Genomic DNA, 17,055 nt, shown 5'->3' on the forward strand with positions numbered 1-17,055 from the left:
ACTGAGCTAGGAAACAAACTGATTGATATGCAGTGAAGAGATGATTGAATGTCTTCATAAAGTACAGGGAAATTTTCAGCGAAAAAGAGAGTTCCGTGAGATGAATTGGCAAGCTGGTATTATATAGATGAATTTTAAACAATTTATTTAACTCAGTAGACAGCATGTTTTTAACTAAGGAGTAAGATAAACTTTGCCCGTCAGTTTTTCAGAGACTGCCCACACCTGTGTGGGGCGGCTTCCATGATGAGCTACTTTGGGTGGATAGACCAGGCACTTTGGGCAGAGCTTGGCCTTTCGTGCCGGCCCTGGGGCCCTTGCTCCACATCCAGGCACACACCCACCCCCAGCGCCTGCATTTCCAGGCCAAAGCTGGAGCACGGCTCCTGACAGCAGGAATGAGCTCAAGGACTAGTGCTGAAAAACAGTCTAGAGCGTAAAGTGTATCGTTCCACAAGGTGAAGCACGAACACCCTGTGTTGTAGTTCTCAGAGTAGACGTCTTTTCAGAAGAAATCTGAATTTAGAGAAAGTTAAAACCACCTTATGCACAATGATGTACCACGCAGCATTATTTGTGATTTTGAAAAATTATGAATGACCCAAATGGCCCAAATTGGAGAATCTTAAATAAGATGGTTAAATAAGTTTCAATTGGTGCATTGCTTTCAACCATGTTAGATTCTTTTTTTTTTAATAAGATTTTACTTATTTGACAGAGAGCACAAGCAGGGGGACGGTCAGAGGGAGAGGGAGAAGCAGACACCCTGCTGAGCAGAGAACCCGACGAGGGGCCCAATTCCAGGACCCCAAGATCATGACCTGAGCCAAAGGCAGACGTTCAACTGACTGAGCCACCCAGGTGCACCATATTAGATTATTTCTAATTAAAAAACAAAAACAAAAAAACCCCTTTCTACTAGAGATGCAAGTTGTCATAACAATATAAAAATATTGGAGCATGACAAAATATGAAAATCTCAAATGAAAAGCCAGTGTTTTATTTATTGGGAAAATACCAGAAACATTTCATTTAGAGTCAGGAACAAAATAAATAAAGATGACCATACTGTTACCAATATTTTTTTTGTTGTTCTGGACAGACTGTAATGCAAACAAACAAAATTAAGAAGAGGCACCTGGCTGGCTCAATCAGTAGAATACGTGACTCTTGATCTTGGGCCTGTGAGTTCGAGCCCCACATTAGGTGTAGAGATTACTTTAAAAAAAAAAAATCTTAAAAAAATTTTTTTTAAGAAATAAGTGTAAAAATTAGAAAGGAGATGGCCAAATTGTAGTTTTTATCATTGATGATTATTTCTACTCAAAAGAGTTGACTGAAAGTTATACAAGATAGGGGTTCCTGGGTGGCTCAGTTAGTTAAGCTTCTGCCTTCGGCTCAGGTCATGATCCCAGAGTCCTGGGATCGAGCCCCACGTCGGGCTCCCTGCTCAGTGAGGAGTCTGCTTCTCCCTCTTCCTCTGTCTGCTGCTCCCCTTGCTTATTCTCTGTCTCCGTCTCTCTGTCAAATAGATAAAATCTTAAAAAAAAAATTCTGGAAAAAGTCACTAACAAAGGGGGACTAACCTCAGTATATATTAAAGCATATTATAGAAATATCACAGTTTAAGCAATTTGATCTTGGCACATAAATCGGTAGAACAGAGTAATTAGAGACCTGGATCCATCCACAGATTTAGAATGTATTCAAAGTAGTACGTAAAATCAGAAAAAAAGGGGCACCTGGGTGGCTCAGTTGTTAAGCGTCTGCCTTTGGCTCAGGTCATGGTCCCAGGGTCCTGGGGTCAAGCCCCGCATCGGGCTCCCTGCTCAATGGGGAGCCTGCTTTTCCAACTCCCTCTGCCCCTGCTTGTGTTCCCTCTCTCGCTCTGTCTCCCTCTGTCAAATACATAAAATCTTTAAAAAAAAATAAAATCAGAGAAAAAAGATGGTTGAGCCAATGAATGTTGTTGAGATAACTGAAAAACCATCTGAAAGAAAAAAAGAATTGGCTCCTTACGTCAGTTCCCTATTCTAAATAAATTCCAGGTGAATCAAAAATTTAAACGTTAAAAAAAAAACACTGTATGGGGTGCCTGGGTGGCTCAGTCGTTAAGCGTCTGCCTTCGGCTCAGGTCATGATCCCAGGGTCCTGGGATCGAGCCCCGCATCGGGCTCCCTGCTCCGCGGGAAGCCTGCTTCTCCCCCTCCCACTCCCCCTGCTTGTGTTCCTGCTCTCGCTGTCTCTCTCTCTCTCTGTCAATTAAATAAATAAAATCTTTAAAAAAAAAAAAAACAGTGTATGAAAGAATCCGTGCTGACGTTTTTGTATGTCTCCCCTGAGTGGGTAAAGTGGCAGTGCTTTGCCAGATTTTTCCCCCCTGCACAAAGAAAACTTTCGTTTGAAGCAAAGAAGATCACCGGGAGAGGCTTGCAAAGCTGGTCAAAGACCGGCACCAGCCGCAGTGCCACTGCACACAATACCGATAGGTAAATATTTATTTTTTTGTAGCCAGGTCCTTGGTGTAGTTTTTATAGTCCACGGTCTGCTTTTTTAAAAGGCCATAAAGCAGAAAGGCACGTGTGACCCCGTTAATCTAAAATGTGGAGCCCACGCCACTGAGTAGCTAGCTGTTGACAAGGTTGCCAGTTTGTGTGTGAAAAACACTCTCCCGCTTCTTTCCTTCACCTCCTTGTTGCTTAGGATGAGGAGACTCCATGATTTAAAGCCAGGGGCAAGAGCAGGAAGACCTTCCCGAGTCAGCATGACCTGTTCCGTGTCCCCCTCCTTTGTAAGTGCCCCACGTCTGGCATCGGAGGTGGACTGGGGAAGGAGAGACAGGAGCTCCCACTCAGAGCCCCTCGAACAGCAGTGCCCGGAGGTCTTTTATTTTTCTCCACAACCGACGTAAACTTAGAAAACCCCAGTAGTGAAGTTTGGTGTGTTGGTGAACGCACAGAGGCTAGCACTGCTCTAAATGAGGTGTGATAAAAAAAAGTAATCACTACTGTAAGCCAAAAGCAAACAACAGAAAAGTGCCCTTTTTACCTGAAAACAAAACAAAACAATAAAACTGTAAAAGTACTCTATTTACATTTGGGAAACTTTAAAAAAAAAATCATTTCTGGCTAGGGATACCCTTTCTGAGTATGCCTTAAACCTCAGAACTATTCTTTTTTTTTTTTTTTTTTTTTTAACAGGGAGAGACACAGCGAGAGAGGGAACACAAGCAGGGGAGCGGGAGACGGAGAAGCAGGCTTCCCCCGGAGCAGGGAGCCCGACGACATGGGGCTCGATCCCAGGACCTGAACTGAAGGCAAATGCTTAATCGACTGAGCCACTCAGGCAACCCTAAATCCCAGAACTATTAAAAAAAAAAAAAAGATTCATGAACATAACTAAAATTTTACTCTATATTCCTTACTTACAAAAGAATGCCACCTAAGGCAGAAGGAATGGTAGATAGAGACACTCACATTAACGCTAGTTTTTGCTTGAAGTAGTAAGACTCCTAGGTACCTGAACAGGCAGATGAAGGACCATGGGAATAGGGTAATCCACCCAAGAGGAAAGGTCCCTTTACAGTAGAAAAGCCTAACTCCTCCCATCCCAACGCAGTGATTAAATTTATCACCATCAGTGACGGACAAACTGAACATTATTGCCTTTTGCTGGGATACGCTGAAAAGGCCATTGCATCACCTAAGAAATGTGTTTATCTAAGTCTAATCCCGAGGAAACAATCGTCAGATCCGAATGTAAAGGCACGGTGGGAAACGGCTGGCCTGGATTCTGCTAAAAGTCAGATACCAATAGAAAGCAGAGGCTGGGCCGAGCCAAGCAGCTTAGTGGACGCTAACTGGATGTCACAACGGCAGTATGTGGTCCTTAGTTAGAGCCTGAATTCAGGGAGCTTAAAATGTTGTTATTGGGTGATGGGGTGAGTGTGGATGTGGACCGCCTGTCAGTAGTGTCGAATTCATGTGAGGCTTCCTGAGGGTGACCCGCTTGGGTAGGGGTCTAGGAGACACGGGGGCCACTAGGGGTAAGGTGTGATGTCTGCAACTCACTCAGAATTGTTCAGTGAAGTATTTAGATTTCACATTTGTGTCTGTGTGTATGCATGTGTGCATGTGTGTGTAATGTGTGGGTGTTCATAGATTAGAAAGAGATATATAGAGTCGGGGGGGTGGGAGTTAACAATTGGTAAATCTCCTGGGAAGTATAAGGTACAGTGTTGCCATTTTTCTCCAGTTCTGAATTTTTTTTAATATAACAGGTGGAGGGAAATTTTCTAAGGTATAAACTACTATAAATAAACCAAACTCAGGGCACCTGGGTGGCTCAGTTAAGTGTCTGCCTTTGGCTCAGGTCATGATCCCAGGGTCCTGGAATTGAGCCCCGCATCAGGCTCCCTCCTCAGCTCTCCCCCCAGCTCACTCGCTCTCTCTCTCTCTCTCTCTCTCTCTCTCTCTCAAATAAATAAAGTCTTTTTAAAAAAAATAAATAAAGGGGCCACTGGGTGGTTTAGTCGTTAAGCGTCTGCCTTCAACTCAGGTCATGATCCCGGGGTCCTGGGATCGAGCCCCACATCAGGCTCCCTGCTCCGGGGGAAGCCTGCTTCTCCCTCTCCCGCTCCCCCTGCTTGTGTTCCCTCTCTAGCTGTGTCTCTCTCTGTCAAAATCTTTAAAAAATAAATAAATAATCTAAACTCACAAAATGGGAGATAATATTTGCAAACTGTGTGGGAAAGGACAGATTTCCTTATTCTGTGAAAACATTAAGAAAAATAATAACAATCCAAAATAGGTAAAAAATAGGTAACAGGAGAAACAGGCAGTTCACAGCCAACATCTGTAGAAATGTTTAACCTCACAATAGGAAGTGTGCAAATAAAAGCCAAGGAAATAGCATTTTTAATGGTCTGGCAGACCTAAGAAAGGTTTATAATAGGCTATGGCAGGAGACACAGGGATGAGGCAGTAGGCACTTAGGGGTTGATGGTGTGAGCATAAATTGGTAACACTTTTGGAGGGCAGTAGGCAGTAAAATTTAAAATCCACACCTCCCACGGCTAGGGATTTATTCCAAGCATGCACCTGTATAGATGCACAAAGAAGTATGTGCAAGGGTGTTTGCTTTAGACTTGTTTGTGACAGCAAAAGATTAGCAATTTAAATGTCCATCAAAGAGGGTCAGATAAAGGATTATATACGCACGACAGCAGCCATCCCATGCGACTGGACAAAGAATGCAGCAGCCTCAGAAGTCTGTGTGGATAACGCAAATCTCGGATATGCATTTTTACGTGGAAAACAAAATGCTGGTGCTTCTGGGTGGCTCGATTAAGCATCTGACACTTGATTTAGGCTCAGGTCATGATCCCCTGGTCTGGAGATCGAGCCCACACATCGGGGTCCACACTGAGCAGGGAGTCTGCTTCCCCTCTCCCTCGGCCCCTTACCCTGCTCACTCTCGCTCGCTCGCTCGCTCTCTAAAAATCTTATTTAAAAAAAAAGGCAAGATGCTGAACAATTTATAATGTAACAAAAGAGGGGGAGGATCTGGGTGCTAGTTACATGGTTGTGTTCACTTGGTGAAAGTTCGTCAAGCAGAACACTTAGGAGTTGTGTATTTTTCCATATAAACAACATATAAAGAACTTACCAAAAAATTCCTTAAAGGGAGGAGACTGTAGGTACATATATGCTTCTATATACAAAAATTGTTTCTGGAAGGATGCACAAGAAACTGTTAACATGGGTTGCAGGTGGGGAGAGGTGTCAAGGGATAGAGATAGGACATAGGTTTTTCAGTTCTGAGTTTGTTTTTCTACATAAATTACTATTAAAGAAGTTAAGGAATTTTTCATGAAAATTTTCTTACACCTTTTAAAGGGTGGGGTGTTTTTTTTTTTTTTTTTGAGAGAGTGAGAAAGAGAGAACAGGGGAAAGGGCAGAGGGAGAGGGAGAAACTCCTTTTATGATGACGATCCCGGGGCTCGATCCCAGGACCCTGGGATCATGACCTTAGCTGAAGACAGACGCTTAACCAACTGAGCCACCCAGGTGCCCCATTCTTATACCTTTTAAATGATAGTAAGTTACACATTTGTGGTAGAATGCCATCTCTATCTATAAAATGTGTTTAAAAAAAGAATGGGAGGAAATGCAAAGTTAGATATTAGCAGATTTTTTTTCCAGGTGATGAAACTGCATTGTTTTTCTTTTCTCTCTCTGTTTTCAAGTTTCCTTAGTTAGATTACAGTATTTTTCTGATAGATGAAAATAGGACTAACTCTTCTTTAAAACGTTTAATAACAGTCTTTACGGTTGTATGGGATTGCTCTGTTATTATCCCCCTTCCCTCTCAGAAAAAGTAGATATGATTGTTCCATTAATCATTACAAGTCACACGAGGCTTTGTGAATATAAATGTGGCCCAGGTTAATCTATCCAGTAAGGTCGAACCAGTATCATTTTGCTGGAGGAACAATCCAGAGGGAAATGAAAAGTGTGCTCAGCCCACCTGCCGTGGTGCTTGTGTTTTCGCTCCTCATAGCTTGGTGTGCGGTCTTGTTTTGAGCTGTCGTTTCTTGTAGTAGGGTGCCCGAGACTATTTCAGTCAGGCAGTATTTCGTGATCCTCTTTGTGCTCCTTCTTTATTTTCTGTTTTTTAGAATAACCGCTCAAAGACTTGCCCACTTGAACAAGTGCTTGATGAACTTTAAACTGGGGAATTTCAGCTATCAGAAAAACCCTCTGAAACTGGGAGAGCTTCAAGGGAATCACTTCACTGTTGTCCTCAGGTAAAGACCGGCAGGGAGGAGTGCAGACCAGAGAGGGTCTGTTCGGATCAGTTTCTAATCCAGGTGAGCTGGTTCGAGCAGGTGTGGCAGCGAGGGAAGGCCAAGCGGAGTCTGATAGGGCTGGGAGAGCAAATAGTGCTGGAGAATTGGCACCGACACCCTCTCACCTCTCAAAACTCAGCACCTCTGCTGGAAAGGAGTCCTGTGCTTCAAACACAGTGTTAAGAGACGAAGAGCCTGCGCCTCCACTTACAGGCAGTAGCTAGGATGGACAAATTCACAGACACAGAAAGTAGAAACAAGGTTACCTGGGGCAGGGGAGCCTAAGAGGGGGACATGGGAGCTATTGTTGAATGGGTACAGGGTTTCCATTTGGGAAGAGTAGAGAGTTCAGGAAGTAGATAGTGGGTAATGTTGCACAACGTTGTCGGTGTACTTAAAGCCACTATGTTGTATACTTAAAAACGGCCAAAATGGTCCATTTAATGTTATGTATATTTTGCCACAATTTAAAAAAAAACAAAACACAGAGTCCCCAGCAGGTAGAGAGAGAGCTGCAGGGGCTAAGGGAAAGACATGGAAGCCAAGCCATATCATTAATGATATGCATCCCTGAATGTGTTTGACTCAGTTTCTTCTCTGGGTAACTTGGGCTCCTACAGAAATATAACAGGAACTGATGACCAAGTTCAGAAAGCTATGAACTCTCTCAAGGAGATTGGATTTATTAACTACTATGGAATGCAAAGATTTGGAACTACAGCTGTCCCCACATATCAGGTTGGAAGGTGCGTATTTTTTAACTTTTGTCTGAAAGAGTTCACTTAAAAAAAGAAGACAGACTTTTTGTTGCTGTTGCTTTTAATTATTCATGTTTCGTCCAAATGAACCAGTGTGTCGCATCAACTGATCCATAGCATCCTTCTAGTTTTTGTTGTGTATTAAGATAATACAAATTAATACAATAATAATAATAAATTGGGGCACCTGGGTGGCTCAGTCGTTAAGCGTCTGCCTTCGGCTCAGGTCATGATCCCAGGGTCCTGGGATCGAGCCCCACGTAAGGCTCTCTGCTCAGCAGGAAGCCCGCTTCTCCCTCTCCCACTCCCCCTGCTTGTGTTCCCTCTATCACTGTGTCTCTCTGTCAAATAAATAAAATCTTTAAAAATAATAATAATAAATTAATTCAGTGTTCCAAAAGAATATAACCTGAAAGGTAAGTTTTTCTCTCATTCCTGATAACCCATCCAGGGATTCTGTTTTTAGTTCCTTCTTTACAGGTAACTCTTGGCTCAGTACAGTAAGCTGTTGCATAGCCTGACAGGACGCAGTTTGTGATTTCTGTTAACAAGCGCTTTCCAGTTTATTAAACTTCCATCTGCACTTTCCCCGCCCTTAAAGTGGTGTAGGATGGAAATAACAAGGTAAAATTTATTTTAAGAACTCTGATTCACTTTCAGGGAATAAGGAATCCCTCTAGGGTAAGCTAGGGTGGGAATCCTATCAATAAATACTTGGACTCTTGATCTTGAGGTCAGTGGAGCCCCACATTGGGTGTAGAGATTACTTAAATAAACGTAAAAAAAAAAAAACCTTAAAAGGGACGCCTGGCTCGCTCATTTGGAAGAGCGTGCAACTCTTGATCTCGGGGTCATGAGTTCAAGCCCCACATTGGGTATAGAGATTACTTAAATAAATAAATTTATTTTTTTTAAGATTTTATTTTATTTATTAGAGAGAGAGAGCATGAGCAGAGGGAGGGGCAGAGGGAGAAGCAGACTCCCCGCTGAGCAGGGAGCCTGACGCAGGACTCAATCCCAGGACTTTGGGATCATGACCTGAGCTGAAGGCAGACGCTTAACCGACTGAGCCACCCAGGCACCCAAATAAATAAACTTTAAGTACATACATACATACATACTTATTTGGATTTGGAAACCTAAGCCATCATATGCTGTCTTGCTGTCCAGTAGGTTGTTACATAATCATTCTCATGGGAGTTCGAATTACAGAAGTCATGAGTTGGAAGTGATCTGAGAGATTATGTAGTTCGTGTTCTTCCTTGTGTTTCAAACCCATGTTCTAGCAAAGGTGAAATTTAGGCTTGGGGGTCTGCTGGAGCCAACCACTAGTTGGTCCCCTGTAATCCTAGGAACAGAGGACTTTTCTTGACTTCCTGTGCGTGGTTGGAGCAGCTGACTACATGAACTTGCATTTGTTCATGCATTTTTTTAAAAGCACAAAATGATTGGGGTGCCTGGGTGGCTCAGTTGGTTAGGCGTCTGACTCTTATCATGATTTCAGGGTTGTGGGATCGAGCCCTGCGTAGGGCTCCGCACTGAGTGCAGACTCTGCTTGAGATTGTCTCTGCGCCCCTCCCCCCTGCTCTCAGACGCTTTCTTTCTCTCAAATAAATAAATAAAATATTTAAAAAATAATAAAATAAAGTTTTAGAAAAGCACAAAATGATAAAAATCTGTCATAGAGTATTTCCTCTATTTCTTTGAGGCAGTATTGAGAAGGTTAAAAACTCAGGCAGTTCTGAGCCTCAGATTACTCACCTGTCAAATGGAGATCATAATGCTAACTTCACAGGGTGGTGAAAATGAAGTGCCATGATATTTATGCAGCACCTGTTGTTATATCTAGCATATATAGGTGCTCAATAAGCAGATAGTAATATTTTAATACTAAAGCATACTAACCAGGGGCCCCTGGGTAGCTCAGTCATTAAGCATCTGCCTTTGGCTTAGTCAGGATCCCAGGGTCCTGGGATCGAGCCCTGCATTAGGCTCTGTGCTCAGTGGGAAGCCTGCTTCTCCCTCCCCCAGTCCCCCTGCTTGTGTTCCCTCTCTCGCTGTGTCTGTCAAATAAATAAATAAGATCTTATAAATAGATAGATAGAGCATACTAACCAGAGAAAGAATTTTTGCTGAGAAGAAAACTAAAGTAGTAATCTTTATTATTAGATAATAAATGATAATGTTTTCAGTGTTTAAGGGAAGACTGTATCAACTTTTGGCTTTTTAAATTTTGTTTTGTTTTGTTTTAAATAGCATTTATTTTTTAAGTAGGCTCCATGCCCAGCTTGGCGCTTGAACTCATGACCCTGAGATCAAGAGTTGCACGCTCCACTGACGAGCCAGCCAGGCGCCGCAGGCTGTATCAACTTTTTAAAAAATATTTTATTTAGTTTAGAGAGAAAGCGTGCAAGCGCGAGCAGAGTAGGGGGGTGGTGGGTGGAGGAGAGAATCTCAAGCAGACCGTGCCCTGAGTGCAGAGTCCTACACGGGGCTCAGTCTCCTGACCATGAGATCATGACATGACCCGAAACCAAGAGTCAGACCCTCAACCAACTGAGCCACTCAGGTGCCCCTGTATCAACTTTTGAATTTGTAGTTAATTTGGCAGAAGAACAGCCATGGGACCCTGCAAATTTTGTACTCCAAAGATAATATAAAATGGCTAATGAAAATGAGATCAGATTTATCAAAAACAAACAGAAGGGAACAAAAATTGCGTTGTAGACCCTAAGTATACAGTCAGTATACAGTCCATTCGAGATTTCAAACCAACAGTTTCCATAACATAAGAATATTTCCTAGCTTCAGAGCAGCCCACTGTTACCATCATAGGATCTCCTAAGGAAAAAACAAAACAACCCTCAGTTTATAGATTAAAGATGGAAAAATGACTTATATCTAAAGTTTTTTTTAAAGAACTCTCATAACTCAAAGACCAAAGACAAATAACAGTCTAAAAATAGGCAAGTGATCTGAGTAGACATTTCTCCAAAAAACATAGACTAATGGCCAGTATGCCCACAAAAAGATGCTCCACGTCAGCAGGGAATCACTAATCGTTAGGGAAAAGCAATTCAGAACCACAATGAGCTATCACTTCAGATCCACTATGATAGTTAAAACAAAAAGACAGTAACAAGGTGTTGATGAGGATGTGGAGAAATTGGAACCCTCATGTGCTGCTGGTAGAAATGTAAAACGGTATAGCCATTTTGGATAACAGCCTGGCTAGTCCCCAAAAGCTTCAGTGTAGAGTTATTATATGACTCAGCTGTTGCACTCCTAGGTATATACTTAGGAATTGAAAATGTGTTTTACACCAATTTTTTGAAAACAAGAATTTACACTTAATATTTATAGCAGGCAAAAAAAATGGAAACAACCCAGATGTCCCATCAACTAATAAATGGATAAACAAAATGTGATGTATCCGTACAATGGAATGTTATTCAACAATAAAAGAGAATGGAGTACTGACACCTGCTACAACATGGATGGACCTTGAAAACACGCTAAGTGAAAGAAGCTAGTCACAAAGGGCAAGATATTACAGAATTCATTTATATGAAATATCCAGAATAGGCAAACACATAGAGACAGAAAGTTGATTAGTGGTTGCCTACATTTGGGGGAGGGGCAATGGAGAGTGACGGCTGCTGGGTGTAGGATTTCTTTTTGGGTGCTAAAAATGTTCCAAAATGATTGTGTAATGTTACACAATTCTGTGAGTATACCAAAAGCCATTGAATTATGCACTTAAGTGGATGAATTATATGGATATATGAATTATACCCCAGTAAAGCTGTTTTGTTTTGTTTGTTTTTTTAAGTGGAATAAATCCTTGCATACGTAGTCAAATGATTTTTGACAAGGGTGACAAGACCATTCAAAGAGGGGAGCAGTCTTTTTTTTTTTTTAGATTTACTTATTTATTTGACAGAAAGAGACACAGTGAGAGAGGGAACACAAGCAGGGGGAGCGGGAGAGGGAGAAGCAGGCTTCCCCCAGAGCAGGGAGCCCGATGCGGGGCTCGATCCCAGGACCCCAGGATCATGCATGACCTGAGCCGAAGGCAGATGCTTAACGACTGAGCCACCCAGGCGCCCCGAGGACAGTCTTTTTAACCAGTTATGTTGGGGAAATTGAGTATACACATAAAAAAATGCAGTTGGACCCCACACACCATCACAGGTTGTCTCACACCATTTACAAGAATTAACTCAAAATAGATCCAAGACCTGAACCTACTACAACTATATAATTAGGGGAAAACCTCATGATATTTGATTGACAATTTTTAGGATACAATAGGTTGGTTTCATAAAATTAAAAATATTTGTCTACAAAGGATACTATCAATAGAACGAAAAAGCAGTCCACAGAATGGGAGAAAATATTTGCAAATTATATATCTGCTGAGGGGTTAATACCCAAAACAAACAAGAGTTCCTTAAAACTCAGCAATAACAAAACAACTTAATTAAAAATGGGCAAAGAACTTGAAGAGACCTTTCATCAAAAAAGAAATACAAATGACTAATAAACTAATTGAAAAGATGCTCAATATTACTAATCATTGAGTACAAATCAAAACCACAATGAGATAATTTTTTATACCCATTAGAAAGACCATTATTAAGAAAAGAAAAACAAGTGTTGGTGAAGATACGGAGAAATGGGAACCCTTCTGCATTGCTGGTGAGAATATAAAATGGACCAGCCTCTGTGGAAAATGATATGATAATTCTTCAAAACATTAAATATAGAATCACCATGTGATCCATAAATTCCGGTTTTGAGTACCCAAAAAGTGAAAGTGAACACTCAAATATTTACACACCCCTGTTCTTAAGAGTGTTATTCACAGCAGCCAAAAGGTGGAAGCAACCAAGTGTCCATTAACAGATGAATGGATCCAAAACATGTTACACAGATACAATGGAGAATCCTTCAGCTTTGACAGGAAGGAGATTCTGACACATGCTACAACATGCATAGACCTTGAAGACTTCTATGCTAAATGAAATAAGCCAGGCACAGAAGGACAAATACTGTGTAAATCCTCTTACACGAGGTACCTAGGGTAGTTAGATTCATACATAAAGTAGAGTGGTAGTTGCCAGGAGATGAGAGTTATTTGATGTGTACAGAGTTTCAGTTGAGGAAGATGAAAAGTTCTGGGGGCAGGTTGTCCTGATGGTTACACACAGTATAAATGTACTTCGTGCTGCACAATTGTACTCTTTAAAAATGGCCCAAATTAAGAGTTTCATGTTACGCGTATTTTATACAATTAAAAAAAAGCTGGAAGAAAGAAAGATGATGTAAGAAAAATAGAAAACATCTCAATGTGTAGAGGTCCAGGTAGAATGGCCTCTTGTAATTGAAATCTGCACATATTTAATATGGCAGTATGTACTGAACTTTCCTGTATGTGGTAGCATCTTCAGAAACTATACCACGTGTTGGCAGACTTTTCCTGTGAAGGGCCAGACAGTAAATACCTTGTGCTTTGTGGGCCATGGGGTGTTCATAGCATGTGCTCAGCGCTGCCATTACAACAGTGTGAAAGTCATATGCAATGTGTCAGCAGATGAGCACAGGTGTTCTACAGAAACCTAGTCACAAAATCAAGTGGCCAGCCAGGTAACAGAGGTTTTTGAAACACAGACATCTTCTATGATACCTGATAGACCAGTGCCCAGGCCTGAACTAGTTCTCCGCTCTCTAGAGGTGTTTCGGATAGCCTAGCCCACTCCATAATGTGTCACCCAGGAGAATATTGAAAGACTGGTAGAGTGTGGCTTCTTCCAGGACTGCAAGGATGGCCAGCAGTAAGAAATCTGTTATGTAATTAATCGCACTAGTACATAAAAAATCCATATGATCATATCATTGGATACCAAGCAGCATTTTATACAGTTTAATATGTAAAAATATCCCATATAGGTTAACTTAAATATGAAAAATAAAAATCCCAGTTAACTAAAAGAAAGAGAAAAATTAGTAGAAGGGATTTCGATATTCTTGTGGGGAAGGCCTTTTTTTAAAGATTTATTTATTTATTTTAGAGAGAGGGACAGTGAGTGGGCGGGGGGTAGGGGAGGATGTGAGAGAGAATCTCAAGCAGACTCCCCGCTGAGCATGGAGCCCGATTTGGGGCTCCCTGTGGAGCTCTGTCCCACAATCCTGAGATATGACCTGAGCCAAAACCGAGATTTGGACACTTAACCAACTGAGCCACCCCGGTGGCCCAAGAGAAGGCCTTTCTAAGCATGACTCCCCAACACCAGAAATCTTAATTGGAAAAAAAAAATTCAGATAGGCAAAGAATAGAATTTTCGTATGGCAAAATATAATGTAATAAAAGTTAAAGGAAAAATTGGATATGCTTGTAGATGTATCAGAAACGTCATGGGGGCGCCTGGTTGGCTTAGTCAGGGGAGCTCGTGACTCTTAATCTTGGGGTTGTGAGTTCTAGCCCCCACATTGGGTGTAGAGATTACTTAAAATCTTTAAGGGGGCCCCTGGGTGGCTTAGTCAATTAAGCGTCTGCCTTTGGCTCAGGTCATGATCCCTGAGTCCTGGGATCAAGTCCTGCTTTGGGTTCCCTGCTCAACGGGGAGTCTGCTTGTCCCTCTGGCCCTCCTCCCCCCACTCGTTCCCTCTCACTTTCTGTTGCGCTCTCTCTCAAATAAATAAAATCTTAAAAAAAAATCTCGGGGCGCCTGGGTGGCTCAGTCATTAAGTGTCTGCCTTCGGCTCAGGTCATGATCCCAGGGGTCCTGGGATCGAGCCCCGCGTCGGGCTCCCTGCTCCGCGGGAAGCCTGCTTCTCCCTCTCCCACTCCCCCTGCTTGTTCCCTCTCTCGCTGTGTCTCTTTCTCTCAAATAAATAAATAAAAATCTTTAAAAAAAAAAACATATATTATAATCAGCAAAAATAAAGATATTTCCATTTTGGCAAGAATAATAGGGAAGGATAAAGTGTTATTTATTCTGTTTGTCTTTTTTTTTTTTAAGATTTTATTTATTTGACAGAACACAAGCAGAGGGAGAGAGAGGGAGAAGCAGGCTCCCTGCTGAGCAAGGAGCCCGATGTGGGACTTGATCCCAGGACCCTGGGATCATGACCTGGGCCGAAGGCAGATGCTTTGACTGAGCCACCCAGGTGCCCCTATTCTGTTTGTCTAAGCAAAAAGGTATTTAACAAGGGGGAGACATTTCTTGAGAAGTTTCAAATAAGTTTTAGTGCAGAAAGACTTTGATTTAAACAGATAATACCATGTATAACAGCTTAATGAGTTGGTAGGATTTATACTAGCATTTTAAAAACTGATGTGATACTAAATGTTAATGAGTGAACATGCTCTTCATTTTGTTCTCTCTCTTTTTTAAGTTCCTTTGGCATTTACATTTGAAACCTTTATCATTATATTAGTTTTTCAACTTACTTTTACATTTAATAAAATATATAAAGTGAACATGATTTGTTACTGCACCGATTTTGACATATAAAATTCATCGTACTGCCAAATTAAGTAAAATAAATGATGTTTAATTTTAGAGCTATCCTACAGAATTCCTGGACTGAAGTCATGGATTTAATATTGAAACCCCGTTCTGGAGGTGAGAATAATATTCATGTTAATTAAAAAAAATAGAATATCTTGTTAGGTATTCATGGAATTGCTTTGAATAAAAAGTATGTGTGCCTTTTGGGGGTAGTTATTTCAGAATTTTAAAGATTTTTTTTACAGTAAAATAAAAAGGATAGTTCATTTTTTCACAAATTATATATTTGAGATTTATAATTTATATCCTTTCATCTAATTTATTCATTCATAAATTAATACATTTATTTCCTTTTCCGCATGCATTACTAAATCTCTGAACATGCAGGAATCCAGACACATTTCACTTGTGGTTAGTTTGTTAAAGCATAGCGTAATAGAATGTAAAGACTGGGCCAAAAAATGTTGAGGGTTTTTAGTTTGAAGAGTTTGTAAAAAAAAACTCCCCAGAAAGTACCTCTATATTCGTACTGTATAAAAAAAGATTTAAATACTACTGTACAAGGGCACTGGGTAGCTCAGTCAGTTGAGTGTCCGACTCTTGATTTCAGCCCAGGTCTTGATCGCAGGGTTGTGAGTTTGAGCCCCACATTGGGCTCCGTGCTGGGCATGGAGCTTTTCAAAAAAAAAAAAAAAACTGTACAAATTATCAAAATAATTATGCCCTTTGGGTAGTTATTCATTTGCAAATTAAGAGAGATAAAGTTGTCTAATTTTAAGGAGAGTGGCCTATTAAATTTGCCAACACAGTAGAAAGAGAGAAGGAAGAAAGGACTACGTGAGTTTTGTTTTGTGTTGAATCAGCCATGATCATGGAATAGTAATGGTCTTTAAATCCTGGGGTGGCGGCACCTGGGTGGCTCAGTTGTTAAGCGTCTGCCTTCGGCTCAGGTCATGATCCCAGAGTCCTGGGATCAAGCCACGCATCGGGCTCCCTGCTCGGGGAAGCCTGCCTCTCCTTCTCCCACTCCCCCTGCCTGTTTCCTGTCTTGCTGTGTCTGTCAAATAAATAAATAAAATCTAAAAAAAAAAAAAAATCCTGGGGTGGCAGTAGGTGAACAAAGCCGGCTCGTTCAGTACACTCTGCCTGTCCCGCCATTTCACATTCTGATGGGTATTCGCAGGTGAACAGAAGCTGTTCAGAGTACCTGTATTACAAAGAGCATTTTCTAATTTTGTGTTCTCTAGGAAGCACATTAAGTTATGGAAATCTGTCTATTCGATAAATTGTTTCAATCACAGCTTTTTTTTCCCCCAGCCGAAAAGGGCTACTTGGTTAAGTGCAGGGAAGAGTGGGCGAAGACCAAAGACCCAGCTGCTGCCCTCAGAAAACTTCCCGTCAAAAGGTGTGTGGAAGGGCAGCTGCTTCGAGGACTTTCAAAATATGGAATGAAGAATATAGTCTCTGCATTTGGCATAGTGAGTGCTATTTGTAAAGTCAGGCGAATGACTTGAGGTGGCTTAATGCTTTTTAAATTTTATCTTTAAATATTTTACTAAATTTTGAAAGAGCAGAAGGGAAATAAGGATCCTTTGGTGATCTCTGAGTGCCGCGTTACCTGAGTGATCCTTGTTTGTACCCTGAATGGCGATGGGGGTGGTGGGTGGGTGGGGGAAATGTTGGCAATAGTTATTAACATTGAGGGCATGAGAAAAGCATTAAAGTGGAAATATTGTCTGCAAAGAAATTTAAATTAAGCGTCTTAGTACTTAGAAATTCACAGTCCTTCTTAGAGGTCATTTCTTGATCATTCTCCAGCATCAGCACTGTAACCTACCTAAGTAAGGGGTTGCACGAGAAGTGGTTTAAATGATTGCGTTTGTTTGGTTTCTTCGTGGTGGTTCAACAGTGGGTCCTATCTTGGCACGTG

At 41.4% G+C, this 17,055-nt stretch overlaps 1 protein-coding gene across 2 annotated transcripts in view; it reads left to right on the top strand.

Annotated features, from left to right (window-relative positions):
- PUS7 (pseudouridine synthase 7) overlaps window positions 1-17,055 on the top strand; it is a 56,285-nt gene that overhangs the window by 30,004 nt on the left and 9,226 nt on the right. Inside the window, exons 8-11 of one of the 2 annotated variants that reach the window (XM_025872739.2) lie at window positions 6,680-6,808; window positions 7,471-7,596; window positions 15,178-15,239; window positions 16,443-16,603. In XM_025872739.2, the coding sequence (XP_025728524.1) occupies window positions 6,680-6,808; window positions 7,471-7,596; window positions 15,178-15,239; window positions 16,443-16,603 (478 nt within the window). The remainder of the gene's footprint in view (window positions 1-6,679; window positions 6,809-7,470; window positions 7,597-15,177; window positions 15,240-16,442; window positions 16,604-17,055) is intronic. The other variant, XM_073898674.1, reaches the window with a different exon arrangement.

This window comes from Callorhinus ursinus, unplaced genomic scaffold (assembly GCF_003265705.2).
Source record: "Callorhinus ursinus isolate GAN/ISIS: 27379988/994484 unplaced genomic scaffold, GSC_fseal_2.0 scaffold12, whole genome shotgun sequence".
Taxonomy (NCBI): Eukaryota; Metazoa; Chordata; class Mammalia; order Carnivora; family Otariidae; genus Callorhinus; species Callorhinus ursinus.